Genomic DNA, 21,805 nt, shown 5'->3' with positions numbered 1-21,805 from the left:
ATCCATATAACTATCTAAGCTCTGTGCGAGTGCTATGACACTCTCAGGAACCGGCATATTCGAGAGCTGTGGCCGACTCTCGGTCTCACAAGCCCTCTGAGCATTGACTGCTGTGCCAATAAGCTCTTCGAGACTCAGTCTCTCTGCCCTTGATCTAACGTGCTCTGCGAGCCGTGTTCCTGTTTCTGATCCGACTAGCGTGTGGAACGCGTTCGCCTCCGCGCCTCGCGCATTGATCATCAACACCAGCCAACTGGAAACGGAGGCCCCCAAATCTCCTGAATCAATCGCCACCCTGATCTCGAATCATCCCAAAGCTCCTCCATTATCCAAAACTTTCGAACTCTTTCATTTCTTCTTTTTCTCGACCACGCGCTTCTTTTGGTTCACCCGAATGCTGGTCCTATCTCTGCCAGTGCGCTTCCAATACGTCGTACAGCCTTTGCATCTCCAGATGTCGTTCCCGTTTTCGTCTGTCCCGGTCTTCGACCAACCTCTCTTGACCTCGCCTGTGGTATCGCAGTTCGGATTCGCACATTCGCGAGTCGTCGGCACTGGCTTCCGCTTGAGGTTGTCGTCCGTCCGCTCCTCTTTGTGTCTGAACCAATAGCTGTGGCATTTATCGCATCGCCACTGAGCTGTTGGATGTCCGTCGGCGTCGAGAACGGTTCGCCACATCTGGGGACCCAGCGTTTCCTCTGTGCCCTTGCAGTTGAAGCAGGTTGTTGGCCCCAGACTGGTGCGGTTTGCGTGGGGGCGTCGCTCTTCGCCATGTTCCCGTAAATGGTTATGACATTTCGCGCACCGCAGGTACTCAGGATTCCCTTTGTGTCCCTCTTGATAGACCCAAGACCAGCTCCAAGTCTCATCGGTGTGCCCGCAATGCGGGTTGACACAGACTCGCGTTCCGACAACGTATCGGTTGACGGCATGGAAGTTTTTCGACTTCTTGTCGTCGGGTCTTTGCGCGTTCGATCTGAAGCACCAGTCGCAGAACCAGTCTTGGAGAACTGGATCCCACTTTTTGCGCTCTGCAAACACTGCACGGTGACGAGGGCATTGGGCGTTGGCGCAGCGAGAGTCCCCGAGCACACACTCACCACACTTGTACCCACCTTCGACCTTCTTCCATTTGTCGTATGTATGGAATCGACCGCAACTGACACATGATGTCAAGTTGTACCGATGGTGTGGGATTTCGCGTCTTACGTCGTAATCATGCAGGGACTCACAGAATTCCCAATCGCAGATCAGACAGCGCCAGACATTCTCAATGACATCTTCAATCATCCTCGTCATGCTCATTTTCAGACCCTTTCGTCTCTGACAAGTCTCGTTGAAGCATGCGACAACGGTGTGCGGCTGAGGTGTAGATGGCTCCATTTGCTCGCCGAACGAGCACCTCTTCTCGTTGCAAGACTGGCAAAGACGAGACAAACCACGGTCCCATACGTGGACGTCGTCCGTGTGAACGCCACAAGCAGAGCATTCCTTGGGATCACTCCAAGGATTGGCGTCGATCCCAGAGTAGTCTAGTGGCGACCATTCAATTAGACGGCGCTCGCGAAACTCGTGGCATCGGTGGCATCGAATGCCATTGGCTAAGCCATATAAACTGGCCGAATCGGGAATGTTGACTCGGCAAGACGTGTTTCGGCATTGGCGAGGATTGCCATTACCAAGAAAAGAGTCGTTGATTGACTCCAGCTTCCTTCCGAGCTCCTGGTCAAAGAAGCCGTTGGCTGTGGCCGCACGTGTTCGCATTGTGCCACCATTCATGCAGGCGAATCTCGTACACTGCACGCAATATTTCAACCCCATGGGGCCCTCGCTTGAACATAGCATCTTGCATGTCAAGTACGACGGCAGCTCGGGGTGTTTCGACTCGAGAGGAAGAGCGCAGTTTGGATTTGCGCAGGAATCAGCCCTCGACATGCCCCCAGCGACACCTTGCATCAAAGGCCAAGCCCTGTTCAATGAGTGCTCACCAAAGGCGGGCAAATCAACTCCTTTTCGCAGTGAGTCGGATAGCTCATATGATGCCCTCGAGAAAAGGCTGCCAAGACTTGCGCATCGATCACTGCGGTTGTATAACCCGAGGTACGTTATTGTCATCGCTTCGACGAATACTGACAACCAACGGGTGAGATCTTGGTCCCCAGGGTTCTCAGCCGCAAATGGGTTAGACCATGTCGCGACAAGCCTGAAATTGAGCACGACATCCGGCTGCGAGGCGAATTTGTAGTGCTTTGCCAGATCATGGTTCTGGCTTTTGTCGCCATGCGTAGCCCGTTCATGTGCTCCGACACGGGTGTAACCTCCGAGTGTGGCGTTTGTTGAACCGGCGTAGACGCGGGTGTCCAATGGCGTCTGCAGAGCCTGTTCATTGACAGGGACCCTGATTTTGGCTTTGGTCCAAGGAGAATCACCACGAGTGATCTTGTACGCCTCGATGCGGGTAGGTACATTGAGATACGCAGCCCGATGCTTGTACATGCTCGGAAACAGAGGCAAGTCGAGAAGGTCGACAGGCTTCAAATCCTTCTTCCCAAGGATCTTTTGTGCCATTCGAGGCATATGGGAGAACACTTCTTGTTGAAGGTCCTTAGATGAAATCCGCGCCAGAACACTGCGAAACCCTCGAGTCATCTCTCGTTCTTCCTTGGGTCGCATCATCCATTCGTTCATTGGCTCAGTTTCTGTATCAGCTGCCGCAAGGCAAGCTCCTCGAATCAAGGCGCCAAAGTTGCTCTGGAATCTCAGAAAGTCGGGGTCATCTTCCGCAACGAGATTCTTTTTTTGGCTATCGAAGTGGGCGATCCACTCCTCCGCCGTGTAGGAAACGACTGGGCATCGTCGAGCCTTCTTCGCAGGTCGGCAACTTGCGCCATGACTCTTGCGTTTGAGAGAGTCTTGAAGTGTGGATGGCACTTCGACCTCCCCCTCCTGCTCTTCTTCCTCCTCAGTCTCTTTGCATTGAGGCTCGATGTCCACCTCGGCCTCGGCATCCAATGCCAAGAAGTCGTCATCCTCGACATCTTCAAATAAACGGGGTAACAGCTGCCGTATCTCATCATCCAATTCTTCTTTGTCGAACGCGACATCTTCTTCGTCTTCTTCATCTTCCCTTTCCTCTTCCAGGGTCGGGAGATAGGCATCGTCGTCCTCCTCCTCCTCTTGGCCATCATTGGGCTTCTTCTTCTTCTGCTCGGGGGTCGCACCCGTTTCGATATCGTTGCCCCTATTTTGGGGTCCTTGCGTGCGTGTCACGGCACGTCTTACGTCCACTGTCTCTGGAAGCAAATGTCAACCATGATCACAAATCCTTTCCACTCAGACGCACTCGCAATGACCTGCTCTGAGACAGATTGCCTAGGTGAAGGCAGATTAGTCACGTCTTTCAAGACCCTTGATGATCTTTGAAGACCAGTCCTTCTCGTGGATACTGGCTTCGCGTCTGTGGACGACTCTGGACATATGTCAGCTTCGTCAGTCTCACACTCATCTCCGTCCAAGCTGGACGCTGGCTTCCCGGGCTTGAGGGCCCACTTGGATGTCAAACGTTGGGATCTTGACGAAGGCATCTTGTCCACAGAACTCTGGAACTGAAATTGGCTTGAATTGGAATATCTGTCGAGACGCAGTGGAACAAGGACTATGGAGAGGAGAGATCTCGCTTCTGAGGACAGCTGAAAGTTCCCATGACTTCTCTGCTCGTCCAGAGAACTCCCACAATGTACTTGAGGAAGGAACAGTATTCGTGACCCACTCACCCACGACCGTGACTCTTCTCAACTAAATGCAGTGGGCAAGACCCGACACAGATTGTTGAAATCTTCTGAAGTCTTGAAGAGCTGGCATAATTGATTTGGACCAGTGAAACAAGCACTGATCTTATTCTCTGTGCTTCTGGCTTCGTTTTGATGCACACGACTATCCAACGCGTCGACCCATCTGGAAAGGTCGTGCCTTCCTCACTTACACGCGTTGACAGATGTGTGACCACACGGTCCACACCTCACCTTGATGGTCTGCCTAGATTGCTCATACTACTCGAAAAAGGCCCGTGCTTTGTTCCGAGATCGAGATCGAAGGAGACATGCAGGGACCACAGCGAGGTCCTGGAGCGCGTTACTGGGTATGCCACTCGCCGTAGATTGTCGCTTATATTGATGGACATTCCTTGGAAGTATAGTTTCTGAAGAACTACGTTTCTGTTTCAATTGAGCAGAAAAAGTCGGTGTTCATGCGTGGTAGTATTCGTGACAGGGTTGTGTACTAAATGTCGTATCCTTCCATCATTACATCACATCGATTCCGGAAGAACCCTGCCTACTACTCCTGTAGTTCTTCTTGCTCCCAAATCAAAGCGTATATATGAGTCAAACTGCCTCAAGACACTCTTCAGATCCCACGTTGAGTCCCCATGTACATATTTGCTTGGCAATCCCTGCTCCTTCATGTTGATTGATCTCATGGCGGTTCGTTTCGAGATGCTCGAATCTTTAGAAACGTCCGCTTGTGTCAATGCATCCATTCGGTACTTCGTAGGAAGTTCAAAGTCAGCAAAGTTGTCTGTGAGGTTTGTGTACGGGTTTTGGGTAGAAACGTACTTGACCAGATTCTCTCGTAATCACGGGGATCGGGATGCTTGAGGACGGGCAAATGTGCGGCTCTTGGGAGTAATCTGGGAATCTGACCATGGCGAACCCAGACACCTGGTCATCAGGCAGAAAGTGCATCTCAAAGTTAATATTCCTGTCATTCGCGGGAAGTTTGATGGCGCATAGATCTTGGATGGAAGAGGTTCTTCGTTGTGGTTGAGATACCAGGATCTTGATTTTGTGGCGGTCTCTTCTCAGCATGGCACATAAATGGCCAATGCTTGTAGACTTTGTGAGCTCCCACCGTCACCGTCACAGGGAACTCCTACAGGGGGTTAGATCCCTTCTGGTATCTTACCTTACCTTAGCTTAAGGTAAACATGGTGTGCTACTGTTTGGCCGCTTCGTGTCACATTCCTCTCATCTGATCTTTACTCCAGAGCTGCCAACGTGATGTTATTTTCCTGTATTGAATCAGTGAATCAGATGCCCTGTGGCCTAGGTCACATATCTGTCACTAGGGCATTGAATCGTGATTGAATTATTGTTGTTGTGAATCCCATCTGCTGCCAGGATCTATTTTCTCCATCCACAACTTTCAACACTTTCGATATCAGCAAATCGCACACACGCCTCTACAAACGATCTCGACGAGATCAATCCAAGAATACATCCTCAGCATACAATCCTGCAGAGGTTTTTTTTTATCAAGATGTCGTCCGTACGTGTACATTTCTCAGACCTCAGCCTTCCACGCTTCTCCTGTCACTCACGATCGCCCATGGGCCAGCAACTGACATCAATAGAACAACGTGTACCAGTTTTTTGCGGGGAACAACAGCCTGGGCGGCCAGTTTAGTGGTCAAAGTGGCCATGGCGGCTTCGGTGGAGGTGCTGGTGGTGCTGGCGGTGGTCGCGGTGGCCGTGGTGGTCGTGGTGGTCGCGGCGGCATCACCAAGCCGTACAAGTGTGGTCGGGTAAGTGAAGACTCAAGTATACATCGCGGATCTTGACTAACCAAGTCTCAGTGCGGCAAGTTCGGGCACAGCTCGTCAGCGTGCTGGGCCAAAGTCACACCGGCTCAAGTCGAGGCGTCGGGCGCCACCGCTGCCCTCCCTGCCCTCCCTGCCCCCCCTGCCCTCACCACCGACGCCTTGAATCAGCAGGCGTTGATCGAGCGCCTCAACGCCATGGAGGAGCAGATGGGGGAGCAGCTCACCGGGGTCCAGCGGGAGCTAGCCGAGACCCAGGAATGTTATGATGTGCGAGTCGCTACGTTGACCGGGGCTCAGGAGTATTATGAGCAGCAACTCGTGATGTTGCGCAGGGCCAACGATGGCATGGCTGAGCGACTGGGCGCCATAGAGTCTCGCCTGCGGGCCTTGGAGGCGGACGCGGAGCTGTTCAGCCCGCCGTCATTTGAGGAGAGGTCTCGACAGCGCGACGAACAGCGTGGGGGGGCGCAGGAGCAGGCGCAGGAGCAGGCGGAGGAGCAGGCGGAGGAGCAGGCGGAGGAGCAGGATTTGGCTGGTCAAGCCACTACTGATGGTGATTTGGAGACGGAAAAGGGGGACGGCGACAACAACGAGTCGATCGTCTTCAGCGATCCAGGAACATTGTTTTGAGATCCTGTCGTTGGATGTCATGGCATGCGTGCCTTTTTTCGACACAACTGAACAGGCCAAAAAGTACCTGAATCATTTGATACAGCTGAGAGGCACCAATAGGTGTCGGATCTTCTCATACAGCTGAGCGGCACGAATAGCGTGTCTGGGTCTTTCGACGCAGCTGAGTAGCACGAGTAGCGTGACTGCGACTGGAGAAGTTTAAGAGATGAATACTATTAATGTCGACCGCCTTTTCAATCTCATAATGCTTGTTTCATGTCTCCTTTTAGATAGTGACAAGACATTTTGTAAAGAAAGTTCGCAGCAGCAGAACACATCTTGTTAATAACCAGGTATGGCATACGGTGGGATATCAGATCAACAACTGCCAACTGGGTCAATGCACAAACGCAACTTCAGCCAATACCACATCATGAGGCGTGGGCCCCATCTTTTGGTGTATTTTGGATTTGATAGAATGTACCGTGTGACAGAATGCGGAAATCCGGGTTGTCGTCGTCTTGTCGCTAAGATGAATCCTGAAGCACTCCGCTACCTCACCTGCCGCAGCTTGGTGTCAGTCGAGGGCCTATTGGGTTTACAGATCTGTGTTGCATGTGCGCAGCATCGTACCGCAAACAATGGCGCCATGCGGGTGCGCAGTTCAAGAGGCAATGGTCCCGTTCCGCACGAGCTGGGATACCGGATGCACGACATCAATGTCGAGTGGTTCCAAAAAGTACATGCTCGTCGATGTGGCAAAGAATCATGCGGGGTCGGAATCCCCGAAGACGCGACTCTTTTTGAGTTGCAACTTGAAGTTGGAATTCGATGCTTGAGATGTCGGAACTTTAAGCGCAAAGCCAGACGGGAATGGGCTCCTAACGCGGAGTTGTCATCGGGCCCGCAAAAGTTAGACGTATTTTATAAATACGATGAGTGCTCGCAACCTCTTGAAATATCCTTCTGGGCTGGCGAAACGGACGAGACGGCGGATTATTTATGCCCGGCATGCTACGAGGCGAGGTTGTTTTTCGAGAACCCAAAAACCCGCTCGACATCTCCCGCGCCAAAAACCAAAGGCGATTGCGCCAATCCGGCTTGCAAATCCTAGGCATGGACAAGGAATATGTATCGCCTTGTCGAGGATATAGAGGCCAAAGTCTGGAGATGTTTGGCCTGTGACTGTAATGTTTGCGAGGAGTTGGTCTAACTTGAAGATGGGAAGACTCGCCCCATCTACCAACATCGTTTAAACCTCAATTCTTGTGTTGAAAGTCCCTTCTCATGTTTGCTCGTGTGCCACGTGGGGCCAATCGCCGGATTCAGGGCACGCGATTCAGCGAATCAAAATCGCTCCATCAAAAGTATATTCTCCTAATTATACATGTAGCTGCCTCTTACACTTGCTCTTCTTCTTCTCATGCAGCTTCAAGCTAAAGAGACCCCTCTCAATCGACGAGACAACAATATGTCCAGACTGGAAGTAAGGATACACCGACCAGGCGCCGTTGAATGTGGCCTCTCCGCCCACGGCATCATCCTCGGGGCGCACATCAAAGAAGGCCGTCTCCTCGAACAGCGCACCAGTGTCGTCCTCGGCCAACGAGGTAACGTTGACCACCCGTAGACCAGAACCATAGTTCGCCTGGTATGCCAGACCATCAACAATGTATTGATTGTGGTCTATGCTGACTGAAGGACTTTTATAGATACCCCTTTTAAGAATTTGTTAATGCGGTTCTGTCATGACGGCGGCACGTTTGGATGCACCAGGAGCGAATACTTACCTGAAGACAGGATAGGACAAGTCGGTGATGTCGACAACGTATGTGGTGGTGCGTTGGTCGGCGGCGGGACCGTTCATATATTGCTCGTCCAGCTCGTCGTCCAGGAGCAAGTACTTGTGATCCTCGGTCACCCAACCCTGGTGGGTGTATGTAGCACCATTGTAGGTTGTCCTGGAGATCTGGGATGGCATGGTGAGCCTGTCGATCAAGCTGATCACGAGGGCGTCTTCGTTGAACCCGAAGGACACATGCTTCCCTTGGTACCGACGATCCGGCCCGTTGTAGATGACCATCTGCGCATCGTGCACATAGCCGTCATCAGACAGGCAGCCGGCGTCCTGGGGACGCGAAGGGTTCGACACGTCGACGAACCAGAGGCCAGAGTTGCACTTGAGAGAGGCCTCGGTGCCGACAGCGGCAATGATGTCCCGGTCCTCGCTAGCGACCAGGTTGTGGCTGCTGCCAAAGCCCGAGAAGTGAGCCGTCAAGTCCTTGGAGATGCTGTAGGTGGGCGGGTTCTTCTTGTCAGCCTTCTCCAGCTTGCGGAGATCAAAGATCTGCATGCCGTGGTCACGGGCCTCGGAGCCAATGTAGGCGTAGTTGCCGATGACCTTGATGTCACGCCACGAGGACGCAACAGTCTGTGTAGGCAGACGGCCGACGTAGGTCAGGCTGCCATCCGAGTTGACCTCGACAAAGGCGGTGCCGTCCGACTGACCGAGGAGGGCGAACTCGCGGCCAGAGGAAGAGGTCCACCCCCAGAGGTCGTTGCCCTCGCGGGTGCGGCTGTTGGTGTCCTGGTGGCGGATGAAGCCCTTCAGGTCGATGTTGTTGCAGGAGTACTCGCCCGCCTTGCCGTCAACGCACTCGGTGGCGCTGGTGACCTCGTAGCGGTCCATGTCGTACATGCCAGCGGCCTTGTCCTTGGAGAACTGGGACTCCTTGCGCTGACGCAGGGTGGACATGGCGACAGCCTTGGGGGCGCTGGAGGCCTTGAGCTCGTTGGCCTTGAAGTCCGAGGCCTGGATCTTGAAGTCCGCAGCCTGGATGGACTGGGCTGCGGCGCTGGTGGCCAGGCCGGCGAAGAAGATGGACGCGATAGAGGCCTTCATGATGACGGAGTGGGTATGAAGATGAGGGGATGAAGAGAGAAGGAATGGAACGCTGTGTGGTGCGAGATGGAGACGACCTGATATACTTGCTGACCGGCAGGGGTTCTACCATGCCATGAACCCTTTCTTTCCCATCACGAATGGGGCATCTCCCCTACTCCAGCCAGTCAGCTGCCCGCGAGAGCAACGAGAGCTCTTGGCAGAAGCTTTAGAAGGCAACTGGGTAGCTTTACCCCGGGCTATCTCCCATGGCACCCCTGGATCGTGGTTCGGAAAGGGGCGAGTCGGGGACGCCTTCGCAATACTACCCTGGATAGATCGGCAGTAGTAAAGCGACAACCTTCCCCCTTGGGCCAAGTCGAGTCGTCGCCTTGACGTTAGATTGGCGGGGAGAAGGTTGCCTGCAAGCAATCAGCGTCGTATCCGAGCGCGCAAACCGGCTGCTGGGTGGGTGGACATGTTCACTGCCACCAGACGCCTGAAGAGGATGTTGGACGCGACGATCATGAGCGCTGCCTTCGCCTGCCTGATTTGGCACATGGACCGCGCACGCGGGCGAGCGAACGGGAGATGAAGGGGTGTGTTTCCTTTCCCATGCCATTGGGACTTGTTTCGATGCAGATTCGTGTTCTAGAAACACGCGCGCGGTCTCAATTGAGTCTTGAAGGTCCCGTCGTCTCCCATCCTCGACTCGATTCACGTCTCTAGCTTCGTGTGCACGTCGGCAGTGATTCAATAGTTCCCCGGACCAAGGAGCGGCAATTGGCAGAACAAGCACTCTGCCAAGTTTGATTAAGCCCGACCCGTCGCCTGTTTTGCAGGTTTCCCCTCTCGGGAGGCCAATCTTCACCCATGCAAGCCAAGATCTTTAGTCTCGCGACACTCGCCACGGCCCCCGCAGCATCCTCGCATGGATGCCGTCCTCCACGAATCAACGGACCGCAATACGTCGTTGGCTAAGCAATGGTCAAGGTGCTTTTGTGCTTACTTTTAAGTTTTAACGTTAGATGGGTGGGGCCGCGAGACGTGCGGGGGGGGGGGGGGGGGGAGGGAACACCAGTCGAAGGAGGCAACCGTCATCAATGTCACCAGCCAGGCCAGGAACAAAGATTCCTCCTCCTTTGTCTGGCCGAGCGAGTCAGATGGAAGACGTATCATTACTGTGACCCACCACGGCCACCTTGTTTTTCCACGCATGGTTCTTTTGTTTCCATGCTGCCGCGACATGAGCCGCGCACAAAGACCCTTATCATCATGACCTTGAGGCTTGCAGACAACGCACGCAGAGACCAATGGGGGGACACCTTGGAAAGATATCACCCAACAATTCGACCCGTTTCTACATCGCCAGAACCGATATTCGATCGAAGCTGGTAGTCGAGGCTTGACGGCCACGCTTCAAGCTGTCCAGGCACACGTCCTATCCCATAGCTTCAATCGGACATTGGGCCTGTCTCTGCCACCTTACCACGGTGAAGCTGCAGGGCGCATTGCCACTCGGTCGCCATCCATGCGAATTCTCGAATACGCCATCGAATTGCCAAGAAATGACTTTAGCCGTCGCAACCCGGTAACTGCTGACTTCAATTGACAATGTATGCAACTTGAGCCGTGGACAAACATCCCTCGATAGAGTGCCACTCGAGAAATTGGTCGCCCTTATCAGATTGGAGTTCGATCATTGGCGCAAAGTATAGAGTTTCGCCTTCCAATGTTCGTCGCATTTCTAAATCTGAATATTGTGTTTTTTATGTATTAACCGCTTGATTTTGTTTATTTCACGTTATATCATGATTCTTACCTTGACCAATCTTGAGCATCTAGTCATGTCTAGACCGCAAACAAAGGAACGCGAAAACCATAATTTAGCTATTCAATTAGAGAGAAAAACAGTTGTTTCCCTAGCTCGTCACTTCAAATACATGCCGGTACAAACTGACATATATCGTCCCACGCATGAGGAAAGCTCGTGTCCAAGAGCCGGAGTGGTCAGCCATTGCAGCGTGATTGAGACGAAACTTGCATTACAGTATACAGGTATGGAATACAGACAACTACGAGAAGCACAAACAGACCCGGCATCATGGCCCGACGACTGTTTGTGAGTTGTCGGCCAGCTCAAGAAAAGTCGAACATCGAGAAACCCAATTCCGGCTCCGGAGCGCGCAACCGAGCCTCGAGTGCCTCCATCCTTCGTTCAAGGGCCTTGAACTGTCGGCAAACATCCTCAAACTCTCTTTGAGTCTTCGCTATCCAGTCTGACATCTCACGGACGGTGTTCGTGGCGTCGTCCCGGATCGTCTGGATGTCCGCTCTCGCCGTGAAAGCGCCACTCTCTTCCAGCCGATTCCTATCATAGTAGACCAGTCCCATCAGCCGCATCACGTCCCATTCTAAAGCGAGCAACCTTTCGTGTTGTCTCGCGTTCTCCGCCTCCGCCTGCGCCTGCGCCTGCGCCTGCGCCACCCGTCGAGACTCCTGCGTTGCGGCAGTCAATTCAGCCTGCAGTGCAGTCATCTTGGGCTCCATCCTGGCCTCGCTGGCCTCCATCTTGGCCCCCATCTCCTGCTTGACCACTGCCACAGCTTCTGCAACTGTCTTCCCGTCGTGGGGAGCATTGATCCCGGCCGCGGGTTGAGGCGGCTGTTGGACAACCGAAGGCGCATTGGTGGTCTGGCCGGTTGGGAAGAGGCCTTGACCTACGAGGTCGTGGATCTTCCCCTGAGTGTAGCCAGGAGTGACCCCACGCCGAGGACAATGCTGGAAGAGATGGTCTCGACCTCCGCACTACAACAGTCAGCACTGGCCATGGTCTGAGTGTGCAGTCAAGTACTTACCTTGGAGCACTGATGCAATCTGGCATTGGGTTTGGCAATACCGCCGCGACCACCACGCCCTCCCTGTCCACCTTGACCGGAGCAACCCGGGCCACTTGGTGGATTGAACTGAAAGCCGAAAGGGGACTATCCGAGGGTTCATCAGCATACATGTACAAGGTGACCCGATGAAGATGACGATAATGAAAAGAGAAAGGGGCTTACCGTCGACATTGTGATGAGGCTGTGTTTCTATGTACCGAGGGTAATGTCCGGTGATGGGCTTCAGACGCCTGGCGTGAATGTTGGTATGTTGAAATCGCTTGTTGGGGTATTTGACGTTGGTTGACAGTGTATGTAGAAAGTCTGCGTTTTGAAGCCATGCAATAATTTTAAATTCGGAATCAGAGGTGAGCACACATTCTATTTCGATCAGTTGAATAATGTGAGCCCTTGAAAGCCCTAATGGAAGGGGAAATCAAATGCTTTCATCAGGGCTTCACCTGACGCTCAGATACCGGATGACCTTTTATAGAGGCTGGTGTGGTGGCGCAACAGCGCCAGGGGCGTAGACAGTAGGCTGGATGTCATCTGAAGACTGGGCCACAATTTCTCTCCAGACTAGCTGAAATGGCGAGCTGTTTCTGGTGGCTCATGATGTGGTGGTGGTGCTCTTTGAGAATCCTGACGAGTTGAAGACCAGTAGGGTACTATCAGGGCGACGCGTACTCTGCACGTCCATGACTGCGGCCCACAAGCTCAGCTTGCAAGTTCCACGACACGCCCTCACATCGAACACAAGGCAAGCAATTGCTAGCACCAGATCTCCTGACCTATCGCAGGTTCCAGAACTGCTGGTCGCAGTCTCGTTGAACAGTAGACTCCACGGAGATACCGAAAATTGTGAGTCTTTCACAGCCAGAGCACTACTTGGCGGGGGGGAAAACATCCTCTACAATAAGCATCAGCTCAAGTTGAGCAGATTTGGTACATGCACAGCACTCGGGTGGCCTCTAATCTCAGGAAGTCTAAAGCTAGACGAACATCCCAGAGGTCGCGCTCACACGCAAGTAAACAAGCACCGAAAGGCAGAAAGAAGAAAGAGAAGAGTCGCAAACTAAGCATCTCGAGTGCCGATGGCTTCTTTATTAATTTGGGCACGCTCTATTCTAGGGCATTCTTGTTGTCGGGCTACTCAGAATGGACGTGTTGATTTGCTTTAGGCCAGAAACTCTCCTTCTGTTGGTTTACTCAGACTGAGTCTCCCTGTGATTGGCCTGGTTCTGTGCATTGGCGCTGGCGGTCTCAATACGGTTCCTGATCAGATCTCCCAAATCAATGATGTATACTGAGTCCTCATCATTGCCAAGCGTGTTGACACCGTTGACACAGAATCTCTCAGGGATATGTATGTTCCAGGGCCAAGGCAGAACGGGCCCGTTCATCGTAGGCTCAGGCTCCAGCGGCTGAGGGGGACCTGGATGAGAAGATGCTCGAAGACTCAGGGCGTTGGACGCGCTGTCTTGAGCCTTCTCCATCCGTGGGCGCTTCACATATCAGTCAGCACATGTCGGAAAGATCAGTATGGCAGCCACTCACGTCCCGAGGCATCGTGCCGGCAGCCCTGTGAACGTATTCGTAGCTCTTCAGGTGGTACTCTGGCTTGAGGCCTTCAAAACATCCCGCCGTTGGGAGCAGCTCTTTGACCCACGCAGGGACCGTGGGAGGCGTCGCTATCTCGTCGAGTCTTTCGTTGTTCTGGACCTCGTGTCTGACAGTAGATTCCGAGTCCGAGGAGGTGCCGCCCGAAGGGGGCGTGGATTTGACGGACGAGGGCGAATATTCAGACATGGTTACTCGTGGACGAGTGAACAAAACACATCATCGAATGGCTTGATCCGCCTGCTCATATATAGCACATTTCCTATGGGAGCAGAGCGGATGGCCAGTGAGGGAACGAACGGAGACTGGGGGTTCCAATCATTGGACGAGGCAAGATAAAGTACGTCTAGGCTTGAAGAATAAACTGACTTGGCCCGCACTTACACGGATGCACGGGATATCGCGAATCCAAGGTATCTCTTTTCCCGCTGGCTGGGCGCCGTTTGGCTGAACCCCGAAGGTTGAATGGGTTAGCTTCATCGGAATACGGACACTAAGTTTCATGTTCCGAGGAGGTAAGTTACAGCCATAGCGCAAAGCAAGTGTGCGCACCAAAGACAAGTAAAATGATCTTGCCTGATGAGTAAATCCAGTGCAGCCAGGGAGGGGGGATGACGAGATTGCTGCACTCGGTCTCGCTGTACTGTAAGTGAGAAGAAGAAGGCATTCTCAGACAGTAGAAATCGAGAGCTACGTTTGAGTCGAGAGTGTGTCGTTGATTGCTCGCCACGCCTTGTTGAGATGCAGCTGGGTATGGGCGTGCAATTGTTATTGTTCTGAAAAAAAAAAATGATGTCTTAGTGGAAACATAAAAATGTTGTTTACACGTTAAATCACACCTTGTTGTAGTCGTGCACTGTGGACGCGAGGCCGGTGGCTTCTAGCCCAAAACAATCAAGACCCCTTTTTCCTACATTTTTCTGCTGAAAAAGCGCGCACAAGCTTGCTCTAGAGACGACAAGGTGCAGCTGTGAAGATCACCGCAAGGGAACGTCTTTATTGTGAGTGTGCACGGTAATACAGTCGAAGTTGGCACACAAGTATAGGGTAGGTAGACAGTCGCACAGCTCCTCGAACGGCCCGGACCGTCCGTCAGCAATTGAATGTCCAACGGCATCACCCTTCGACCAGTCTCGATTGTCGACCACCTCCAAGATGCGATCATGGCCTTCAAGTCGCAAAATGCGGCAACACCCACCATATCACTGCGCGCCCTCGCGCTCAACAAGCGCTTCACGCGCATCGTCATCCTCGCGGCCGTCGCGCTCCTCATCATCCTCGTAATCACGCTTCACAATGCGCACAGCGACGAGCTCCATCTCCCTCCTGACATCTACGCCAGCACGACATCCAGCCTCGTCGCGCTGGTGCCTGCCTTTTTGAAGAGCGATCCGCCGCCCGAATACTACCCCTTCTCGACGACCAGCCGTTTCCGCCCCGTCAGCGTCCAGAACCCATCTGCGAAATCGAAAGATGCTCTCTGCGCAACGTTCCCGAAACACCTCCTCGGCTCCGTGCAGCCCGTCCTCAAGATGGGCCATGGCGAGGATAAGGCCAAGATTGAAGCGCAGCTGGACAGCGTGAGCGCCTGCTTCGACAAGGACGAGCTACTCATCTTTTCGGATCTCGAGGAGACGATCCACGTCCACGAGGTCATCGATGTTCTGGCCGATCTGCCCGAGATATACTACGCAGATGACAATCCAGACTTGATGAATTACGTCTGGCTCAAGGAGATGAAAGCCAATGGCACGCTGGACAAGGACAAGGAGGCCATGGGCAAGATCAATGGGTGGATCCTGGACAAGTACAAATTCCTGCCCATGGTGGAGAGGGCCGTCATGATGAAGCCCGACAGGGACTTTTACTTTTTCTTCGAGACGGACACGTATGTGTTCTGGGACAATGCGTTTCGCTTCCTGCAGACCTTTGACCCCGAGGTCCCGCTATACATGGGGTCCCCATCGCCAGGGCGAGTCGTGGAGGACAAGAGGATCAAGACATTCTTTGCCAACGGCGGTCCTGGCTTCGTACTGAGCCGAGGGTCGATCAAGGCCTTGTTGCATCGCGAGACGGATGCGGCTGGCCAGTACATTGAGCCTCCTCTGTTGGAGAAGTGGCTGCCCGACCTGAGGGGAGAGTGTTGTGGTGACAGCATCATGGGATGGAGTCTCTGGGATATTGGAATCCCTCTGCATGGGTACTGGCCACATTTTAATCCCCATCCTGCGCATGGGATACCGTTCAGCGATCTATACTGGTGTCAGCCACCCATCACTCTGCACAAGACGAAGCCCGATGACATGCGAGATCTGTGGAAGTGGGAATTTGGTGAGAGACAGCTTGGAGTAAGTGGAACAACAGTCCATCTCCGTTGTGACTTTGCTAATCATGGCAGCGCCCCTTGCTGTACGCCGACCTCTGGCGCTTCCATCATCCTGGCGACCCCTCCGTCAAGGACAACTGGGACAATGGCGACTGGGACGGCTGGTTAGCCCCTCCCGAAGCCAGCATCGACTCTTTTGACGCTTGCGGCGACTACTGCAAGTCTTTTGACAATTGCGTGCAGTGGTCGTGGCGTGGTGGTCAAGAGAAGAAGTGCATCGCCATGCGCTCGATCCGATATGGCGACAAGCCCACACGCTCGGTTGACGATCCCCAGCAGGAGATCAAGGCTGGCTGGGTCAGTGAGAGGGTGCAGCAGTTCCGCGATGATCGACAATGTCCAGTTGTGCAGTGGGAGAAGGCGAGTGTCAGGAGGATCTTTTGATAGGATGGGTTTTTTGTATAATGGCAAGGAGTTCGGCGTCTGTAGATAGACTTGATTGCGGCATGTACCACCATCAGATAGCCACCGTGATGTGTCATGTCGGCTCCAGAATCTCCTACGTTAGTGCTGTACGTTGCTCACAGCCTCACATACGGATACCAGATCGTTAGTGTCAGCTTTATCCAGTCTCCCCACCCGCACCGCTCACAGATCAGCCCTATGAGGCGCTCAACCTTCGAGTTCATCCCATCGGTTTTCCAGATACGTAGTTAAGAATCAAGATGCTCGATTGATGCCCTACGAGTCTACGACTTGAGCCCAACGCGGACGTAGCCCGAATGCTGGTGATCTGCGCGTTTTGTGGGGTTCGACCCCCCTGAGGCTGCTGCGCAGCAAGTGTCAAGGAGCCGGAACAACGGCTGTCGCCATGGACAGGGCGCGGAATGGGGAGAGGCACTCGTCTGGTTCATTCGTGTCCTGGGAACTTTGAAGTTTGTCCGGCGGACCGCGCATATTACTGTAGAATTGCGCGCCCAGGATGCGTTAGTCATGGACTGCTGCGTCGGATGATCGCGGGGCGCTACGCAAGCCACTGGACGCGAAGATTGGCTCGTTTCGTGAAAGAAATTCGACCGTCTTCGTCAGGCCAAGGGGCCTCTTCCTTCGTCTCGACTTGCTCCTCGGATTGACGTGGGGATGGTTGGGAGGTATTCTCGCCAGAGACATGGCTTCCGCAGCGCTGCAGGCAGCGATAATTGAACAGGGGAAATATGGTTATGCCACCACCTGCACGGTTCCTGCGGCCGACTCGCAGACTCGCAGACTCCAGTGCGGCTGGACTTCGACGCCAGACATCGAAATGATCCATTCCCAGCTCCGTGGACCGGGAGCATGACTAGCCGACACGGGGTGACCCCGACCCCAGACGAGCCCTCCACATGCCCAGCCGGCTGGACGGCCCCATGACCTCTGTACATAATATTAATCCTTATCCTGTTGACTTGTTCACACCCGTGGATTCATGGAACAGACATCCAAGACACGGAAGGCACACGTTGCGCTGAGACACCGACCTCCAATGGCGCGTTGACAGCGGGCACCAAGAAAATGGCGCTCTCGTCGGACCTCATTTTCAGCATCTTCTCCACCTGCCTCTGCGCAACGCTCATCCTCTTCCGCTGCGTCTACCGCGCCGTATCGCGATGCCACATCCACAAGACGTGCCACCGACACTGGCGCAACGATGACACCATCATGGCATTTGCGCTGTTGCCGCTCATCGGTCGATCCGCGACGATTCTGAGTGCCTTTGTGCTCAATCCGCCGCAGTCCACGGCGCCAGTGTCGGTCGAGGAGGCCAACGCCGTGGGCTTGACCGTTGCGCAGTTGAACGCGGACAGGGAGCTGGCGAGGAAACTGCTTATCCCTGGCAGGATATGCTATGCCTTGTTGTAGGTTGCGCCTGGCTCTGCCGATGTGCGGTTGTGGTCTGACCTTGGGACATAGCTTGTGGTGCTTGAAGCTCTGCCTTCTCGCATTCTACTCACGATTCATCAACACGCTGGACTGGGGCAAAAGAGCGGCCACCATCTCCTGGTGGTTCATTGTTGTCACCTTTGTGGGGGTCGTAATCGCCACTGTTTCGGAGTGCCGTCCACTTCATCTGTTCGTCCACCCCCGATCCTGGGGACACCAGAAGCTGACCAATGTCTTTAATAGTGCCTGGGATTTAGCGCCCCCCGGCAAACGTACGTGTTTTCGAGATATGAAGGAATCAGATTAGGCGCTGACGCGAGAGTAGTTCCGACCTGCGCCAAGGCAATGGCCAACCTCCTCACCATGGCGATCACCAACATTCTCACCGACCTGGTCCTGATTGCGCTGCCCTTTCCGATGCTGCGAAACGTCAGACTACAAAAGAAGGAGTAAGTGTTCCTGTGGCCGATGAGCCCAATCACATCACTGACACGCGTGGCAGCAAGCTCCAACTGTACCTCCTCTTCGGCATCGGCACCATTGTCGTCATCATCACGCTCCTACGCCTTCCACTCATCCTCACACAATCACTCAGCCAGCGAACGCGATCATTGTGGGCGTCCATCGAGATTCTGTGCGCCTGCATCGTGGCCAACGCTGCCTTCTTCTTCACACTGTCGCGCGACATACAGCGACGACATACGAGCCATTCGCAGGGCTCCAACATACCACCGCCCGAACCAGTCCTCTATCTCCGACGGATCTCGACGTCTTCGGCTACTGGCGAGGTGCACTTTTCGTCGTCAAAGGCGTCGTCCAATGGGGAGGACCGCGTGACGGCGCTGGATGACCTGTATAATGACGAGACGCGGATAATAGGACGGCAATGACAGCTAAAAATGTGAAATGACAAACTTGAACAACATGAGCGTGATCCGTACTTCCGACTGTCTGTGTGATGTGCTGCGTTTTTTTTTTTTTTTCTTTTTTTTCCAAGAATGCCATGCGGACTACATAAAGCTCAATTTCTTCGCACACCTCCATCAAACAGGCGCCTCGAGCGTCCAGGATTCCGATCCACCAACGGGCGAATGGTCTAGTGGTATGATTCTTCCTTAGCATGGAAGAGGTCCAGGGTTCAATTCCCTGTTCGTCCAAATCTTTTGCATTTTGCACACTCTGAGGATACAATAGTTTTTCTTTTTGCAGTCTGTATTACTTGACTGTTGAGTTCAATGAAAGATGAGGTATGCGGCGTGCGGCGTGCGCTGCGCGGGTGAGATCTGGCGGGCGGGGCCACATTACTCGCTAGATCGGTTTGACTCTTGACCCATCTTGAACCTTGACTTGCATCCTCTTGAACTTGATCTTGACAAAGATCATGTGCAGCGAGGCATGGGCGACCATGCTTTGGGCAGGCAAAGGCCACAAAGCAATCTCTGGGCAGGCAAAGGCCACAAAGCAACCCCTGGGCAGGGCTCTATGATAAGCTGATTTCTGCGGTAAGCTATTCCATAGTGCAGATCTTCATTGACGTTTTCGAAAACACGTCAACCTGGAGGCTTGAGAATGGCTCGACTCCGCTAGGTCTTTTGACTGCAGCCATAGCACCAGCATTTTCCCACTCCTTCAGTCGAGCCACATTCATTCGTACGGAACGTTCAAGACGAAGTGAGTCAGTCTGTATTGGGGAAGTTGAGAGGCCATCCCGCTCGGCAGACTCTCAAGCCTCCAGGTTGACGCGTTTTCGAAAACGTCAATGGAGATCTGCGCTTTGGAATAGCTTACCACAGATATCAGCTCAGAAGATCATTTTCGAGTCTCCGCTTCTGCTGCGAGAGGTTTTCTTTCTATACAAAATCACAGGGAACAAATAGACCGACAAACCAGTCGATACACATCCAATGCGGTGTTTGGAAATACCTTTTCCATTTCCTCGAGGTACATACGGACTTGCATTCGGCAAACTCCAAAGAATAATCTAACCCATCAACCCGTCATTGATCATAGCCTGGATCAGCAGGACGTGCCTGTTGGCCGCCTCCTCGCTGAACTCGCTGTCATAGTTCAAACCGTAGGGCCAAATGTGGCTTCCTCCACAGTTGATCCGGGCATCAGGTCCGTCCCATGACTGCAGCAGTGGCGTTGCGGTCGCCCAGTCATTGGCGTTGCACTTGTTGTCAAAGGCAGCTGTCTGCCCGATACCCAGTGTGTGCGAGATCTCGTGCAGGGCGGTGCGCTCATTCATGTAGGATCTGTTGCTGCCGAAGCGTAGGTCGCCGCTGAAGTTGGCCTCGGCAGTGGGCACGCCGGGTGCGTAGTAGACGCGGATCGTCTTGACAGGATCGGCGAGGCCATTGTAGCGCTGGACGGCCAGCGTCATGGCGGTCTCGATTTTTGCGTAGGCGTCAGCTTCGTCGTCAGACGGGGCTGAGGACTTCTCGAGAGACCAGACCAGGTCGGCTGATGCCGAGTAGGTAAAGGCTGCGATGGCGGCGAGGATTGAAAGACGCATGTTGGCGAAAGAAGAGGGATGAAGGCGAGACTTGGAGGTCGTTGAGTTTGGACAGCTAGTTCGAAGCAGTTGAGGGCTGGATGTGTTATAATGAAGAGCAACGGTGCGCATAAGTCTCCTATTTATGCTTTTGACTGGCGAAGCACTTTGGGTAGCATCGATGTACTTTGCAATCCCAACGAGACATCGCGATTCCCTCGGCCACTCTCGCCATTCTCCCCCCTTTCTGGCGCGCGAATGAGGTTCACGACACTCTTCAGCTCTGTCGACAAGGGGAGCATTCCGGTGGGGGTGGGTTGACTTGTGTCTCTTCGCCTCTCGGAACTTTATTTGCAAATGCCGACTTTGACATGGGGTCTTGTCTGGGGTAAATTGCCGAGCGAAACAGACTGCGGGGTGGAGAGGGTGACAAGCCCCGGCTACTGCTGATCCAATACCACCTTCTTTATTTTGACGACAACACTCGTGACCGTTGTCTGGAGACTGCTGATCACGGGCTGAACAGGTCAAGTTCAATGTGTAGCGTGCCATGTCTGATAGCCGCCCCAACAGAAGGTGAATTGCAAGAAGGCACCAGCGGATATCCTAGGAAGCAGTCATCCGTTGTTTCTCTGGCGTGGTCATGAGAAAGTACATCAGTCAAAGAATGGGTTTCCATAAGGCCATGGCTCAGGTCTGAGTCCTGACAGTCGACACGGTTCCGAACCTTACCCCCCCGCTCGGGTGGCCTGGGGCCTCTCTGCGCACAATACTTAGGCTCCTCGTCGAACATGGTGGGAGGCCGAGGTCATTTTCTTCGTAGGATGACTTGCCAGCTCCTCAGCGCAATTGTCGGGCATTTGAGCGGCTTAGGAGCTGCGGCATCCACGTACTGCTGGGCGATGTTTGCCGCAAGACGCTCCTCCTGGAACACCAGAACTGGCAGCGGATGCGATCCAATCGGCAGGCGATATACAAAATGCTGCGCGATGGACGATCGCTGCATCGCATATGCGCTGTGTCCACGCCGAGTGATTTTCATCAAGCTGAAATCATTGGGGAGTTGTCGGTGCAAGGTTCGATGTACGCGCTGGTGTTTGAGAGGCCGAGGATATTAAGAACAGCCATAACGACGTGCATCGAATTGCGTGAGAAGGCGATCCTTGCTTCATTCCCTATAGCCGACGTGAAACCGGAGACGAAAAAGAAAAAAGAAAAGGGGAAGAAGAAAACAAAAAAAAAAAAGAATTACGCAGAAAGAGGTTCGAACTCTTGACGTCTTACGACAGCGCGGGAAGTTGGTAAACTTCTGTTAAACAGAGTTAGCGCTAGACGGATGGAGAGATAAAAGCAGAGGTACGTACAAACGCGCCCCCTTAACCACTCGGGCATCTGCGTTCCATCAAATGGATGGGGCAGAAATTGAGGTATATATAGGTCGCAACCTGTGTTTGGCTTGAGTGAGGGCTTGAAG

General features: G+C 53.5%; 8 protein-coding genes, 1 non-coding gene and 1 pseudogene across 10 annotated transcripts; 5 read left to right on the top strand and 5 right to left on the bottom strand.

Moving 5' to 3' along the window:
- Positions 1-162: 162 nt before the first annotated feature.
- Positions 163-3,638, bottom strand: F5Z01DRAFT_693364 (uncharacterized protein). The gene is made up of 2 exons (XM_046266215.1): positions 3,283-3,638; positions 163-3,241 (listed from the first exon to the last, which is right to left on the bottom strand). Exons 1-2 carry the CDS (start codon positions 3,582-3,584, stop codon positions 349-351), a joined length of 3,195 nt encoding a protein of 1,064 aa, XP_046114967.1. The 5' UTR covers positions 3,585-3,638; the 3' UTR covers positions 163-348.
- Positions 3,639-5,063: 1,425 nt separating this feature from the next.
- F5Z01DRAFT_664465 (uncharacterized protein) lies at positions 5,064-6,463 on the top strand. Its single transcript, XM_046264105.1, has 3 exons — positions 5,064-5,325; positions 5,411-5,581; positions 5,633-6,463. Exons 1-3 carry the CDS (start codon positions 5,317-5,319, stop codon positions 6,227-6,229), a joined length of 777 nt encoding a protein of 258 aa, XP_046114966.1. The 5' UTR covers positions 5,064-5,316; the 3' UTR covers positions 6,230-6,463.
- A 103-nt stretch (positions 6,464-6,566) lies between these two features.
- On the top strand, positions 6,567-7,325 carry F5Z01DRAFT_639705 (uncharacterized protein; the record flags this gene model as incomplete). The annotated part of the gene is made up of 1 exon (XM_046262459.1): positions 6,567-7,325. The coding sequence occupies one exon, from the start codon at positions 6,567-6,569 to the stop codon at positions 7,323-7,325; it is 759 nt and encodes a 252-aa protein (XP_046114965.1).
- Positions 7,326-7,571: 246 nt separating this feature from the next.
- Positions 7,572-9,265, bottom strand: F5Z01DRAFT_330111 (uncharacterized protein). Its single transcript, XM_046259116.1, has 2 exons — positions 8,002-9,265; positions 7,572-7,929 (listed from the first exon to the last, which is right to left on the bottom strand). Exons 1-2 carry the CDS (start codon positions 9,111-9,113, stop codon positions 7,593-7,595), a joined length of 1,449 nt encoding a protein of 482 aa, XP_046114964.1. The 5' UTR covers positions 9,114-9,265; the 3' UTR covers positions 7,572-7,592.
- A 1,966-nt stretch (positions 9,266-11,231) lies between these two features.
- F5Z01DRAFT_639703 (uncharacterized protein) lies at positions 11,232-12,163 on the bottom strand (the record flags this gene model as incomplete). Its single annotated transcript, XM_046262458.1, has 3 exons — positions 11,232-11,900; positions 11,951-12,076; positions 12,155-12,163. 3 exons carry the CDS (start codon positions 12,161-12,163, stop codon positions 11,232-11,234), a joined length of 804 nt encoding a protein of 267 aa, XP_046114963.1.
- A 2,591-nt stretch (positions 12,164-14,754) lies between these two features.
- F5Z01DRAFT_628351 (uncharacterized protein) lies at positions 14,755-16,361 on the top strand (the record flags this gene model as incomplete). The annotated part of the gene is made up of 2 exons (XM_046261594.1): positions 14,755-15,939; positions 15,990-16,361. The coding sequence occupies 2 exons, from the start codon at positions 14,755-14,757 to the stop codon at positions 16,359-16,361; spliced, it is 1,557 nt and encodes a 518-aa protein (XP_046114962.1).
- Positions 16,362-17,468: 1,107 nt separating this feature from the next.
- F5Z01DRAFT_677286 (uncharacterized protein) lies at positions 17,469-18,727 on the top strand (the record flags this gene model as incomplete). Its single annotated transcript, XM_046265341.1, has 4 exons — positions 17,469-17,812; positions 17,868-18,109; positions 18,163-18,286; positions 18,340-18,727. The coding sequence occupies 4 exons, from the start codon at positions 17,469-17,471 to the stop codon at positions 18,725-18,727; spliced, it is 1,098 nt and encodes a 365-aa protein (XP_046114961.1).
- Positions 18,728-18,922: 195 nt separating this feature from the next.
- Positions 18,923-18,994, top strand: F5Z01DRAFT_t94. Its single transcript has one exon. It is a non-coding gene; the product is annotated as a tRNA-Ala (tRNA).
- Positions 18,995-19,818: 824 nt separating this feature from the next.
- F5Z01DRAFT_628406 (uncharacterized protein) lies at positions 19,819-20,352 on the bottom strand (the record flags this gene model as incomplete). The annotated part of the gene is made up of 1 exon (XM_046261598.1): positions 19,819-20,352. One exon carries the CDS (start codon positions 20,350-20,352, stop codon positions 19,819-19,821), a length of 534 nt encoding a protein of 177 aa, XP_046114960.1.
- A 1,228-nt stretch (positions 20,353-21,580) lies between these two features.
- On the bottom strand, positions 21,581-21,729 carry F5Z01DRAFT_t92 (annotated as a pseudogene). Its single transcript has one exon. The product of its transcript is annotated as a tRNA-OTHER (tRNA).
- Between the last annotated feature and the right edge of the window lie 76 nt (positions 21,730-21,805).

The sequence above is a fragment of the Emericellopsis atlantica genome (assembly GCF_019669845.1).
Source record: "Emericellopsis atlantica unplaced genomic scaffold F5Z01scaffold_30, whole genome shotgun sequence".
NCBI lineage: Eukaryota > Fungi > Ascomycota > Sordariomycetes > Hypocreales > Bionectriaceae > Emericellopsis > Emericellopsis atlantica.
This window is presented reverse-complemented; position numbering and strand designations above follow the sequence as displayed.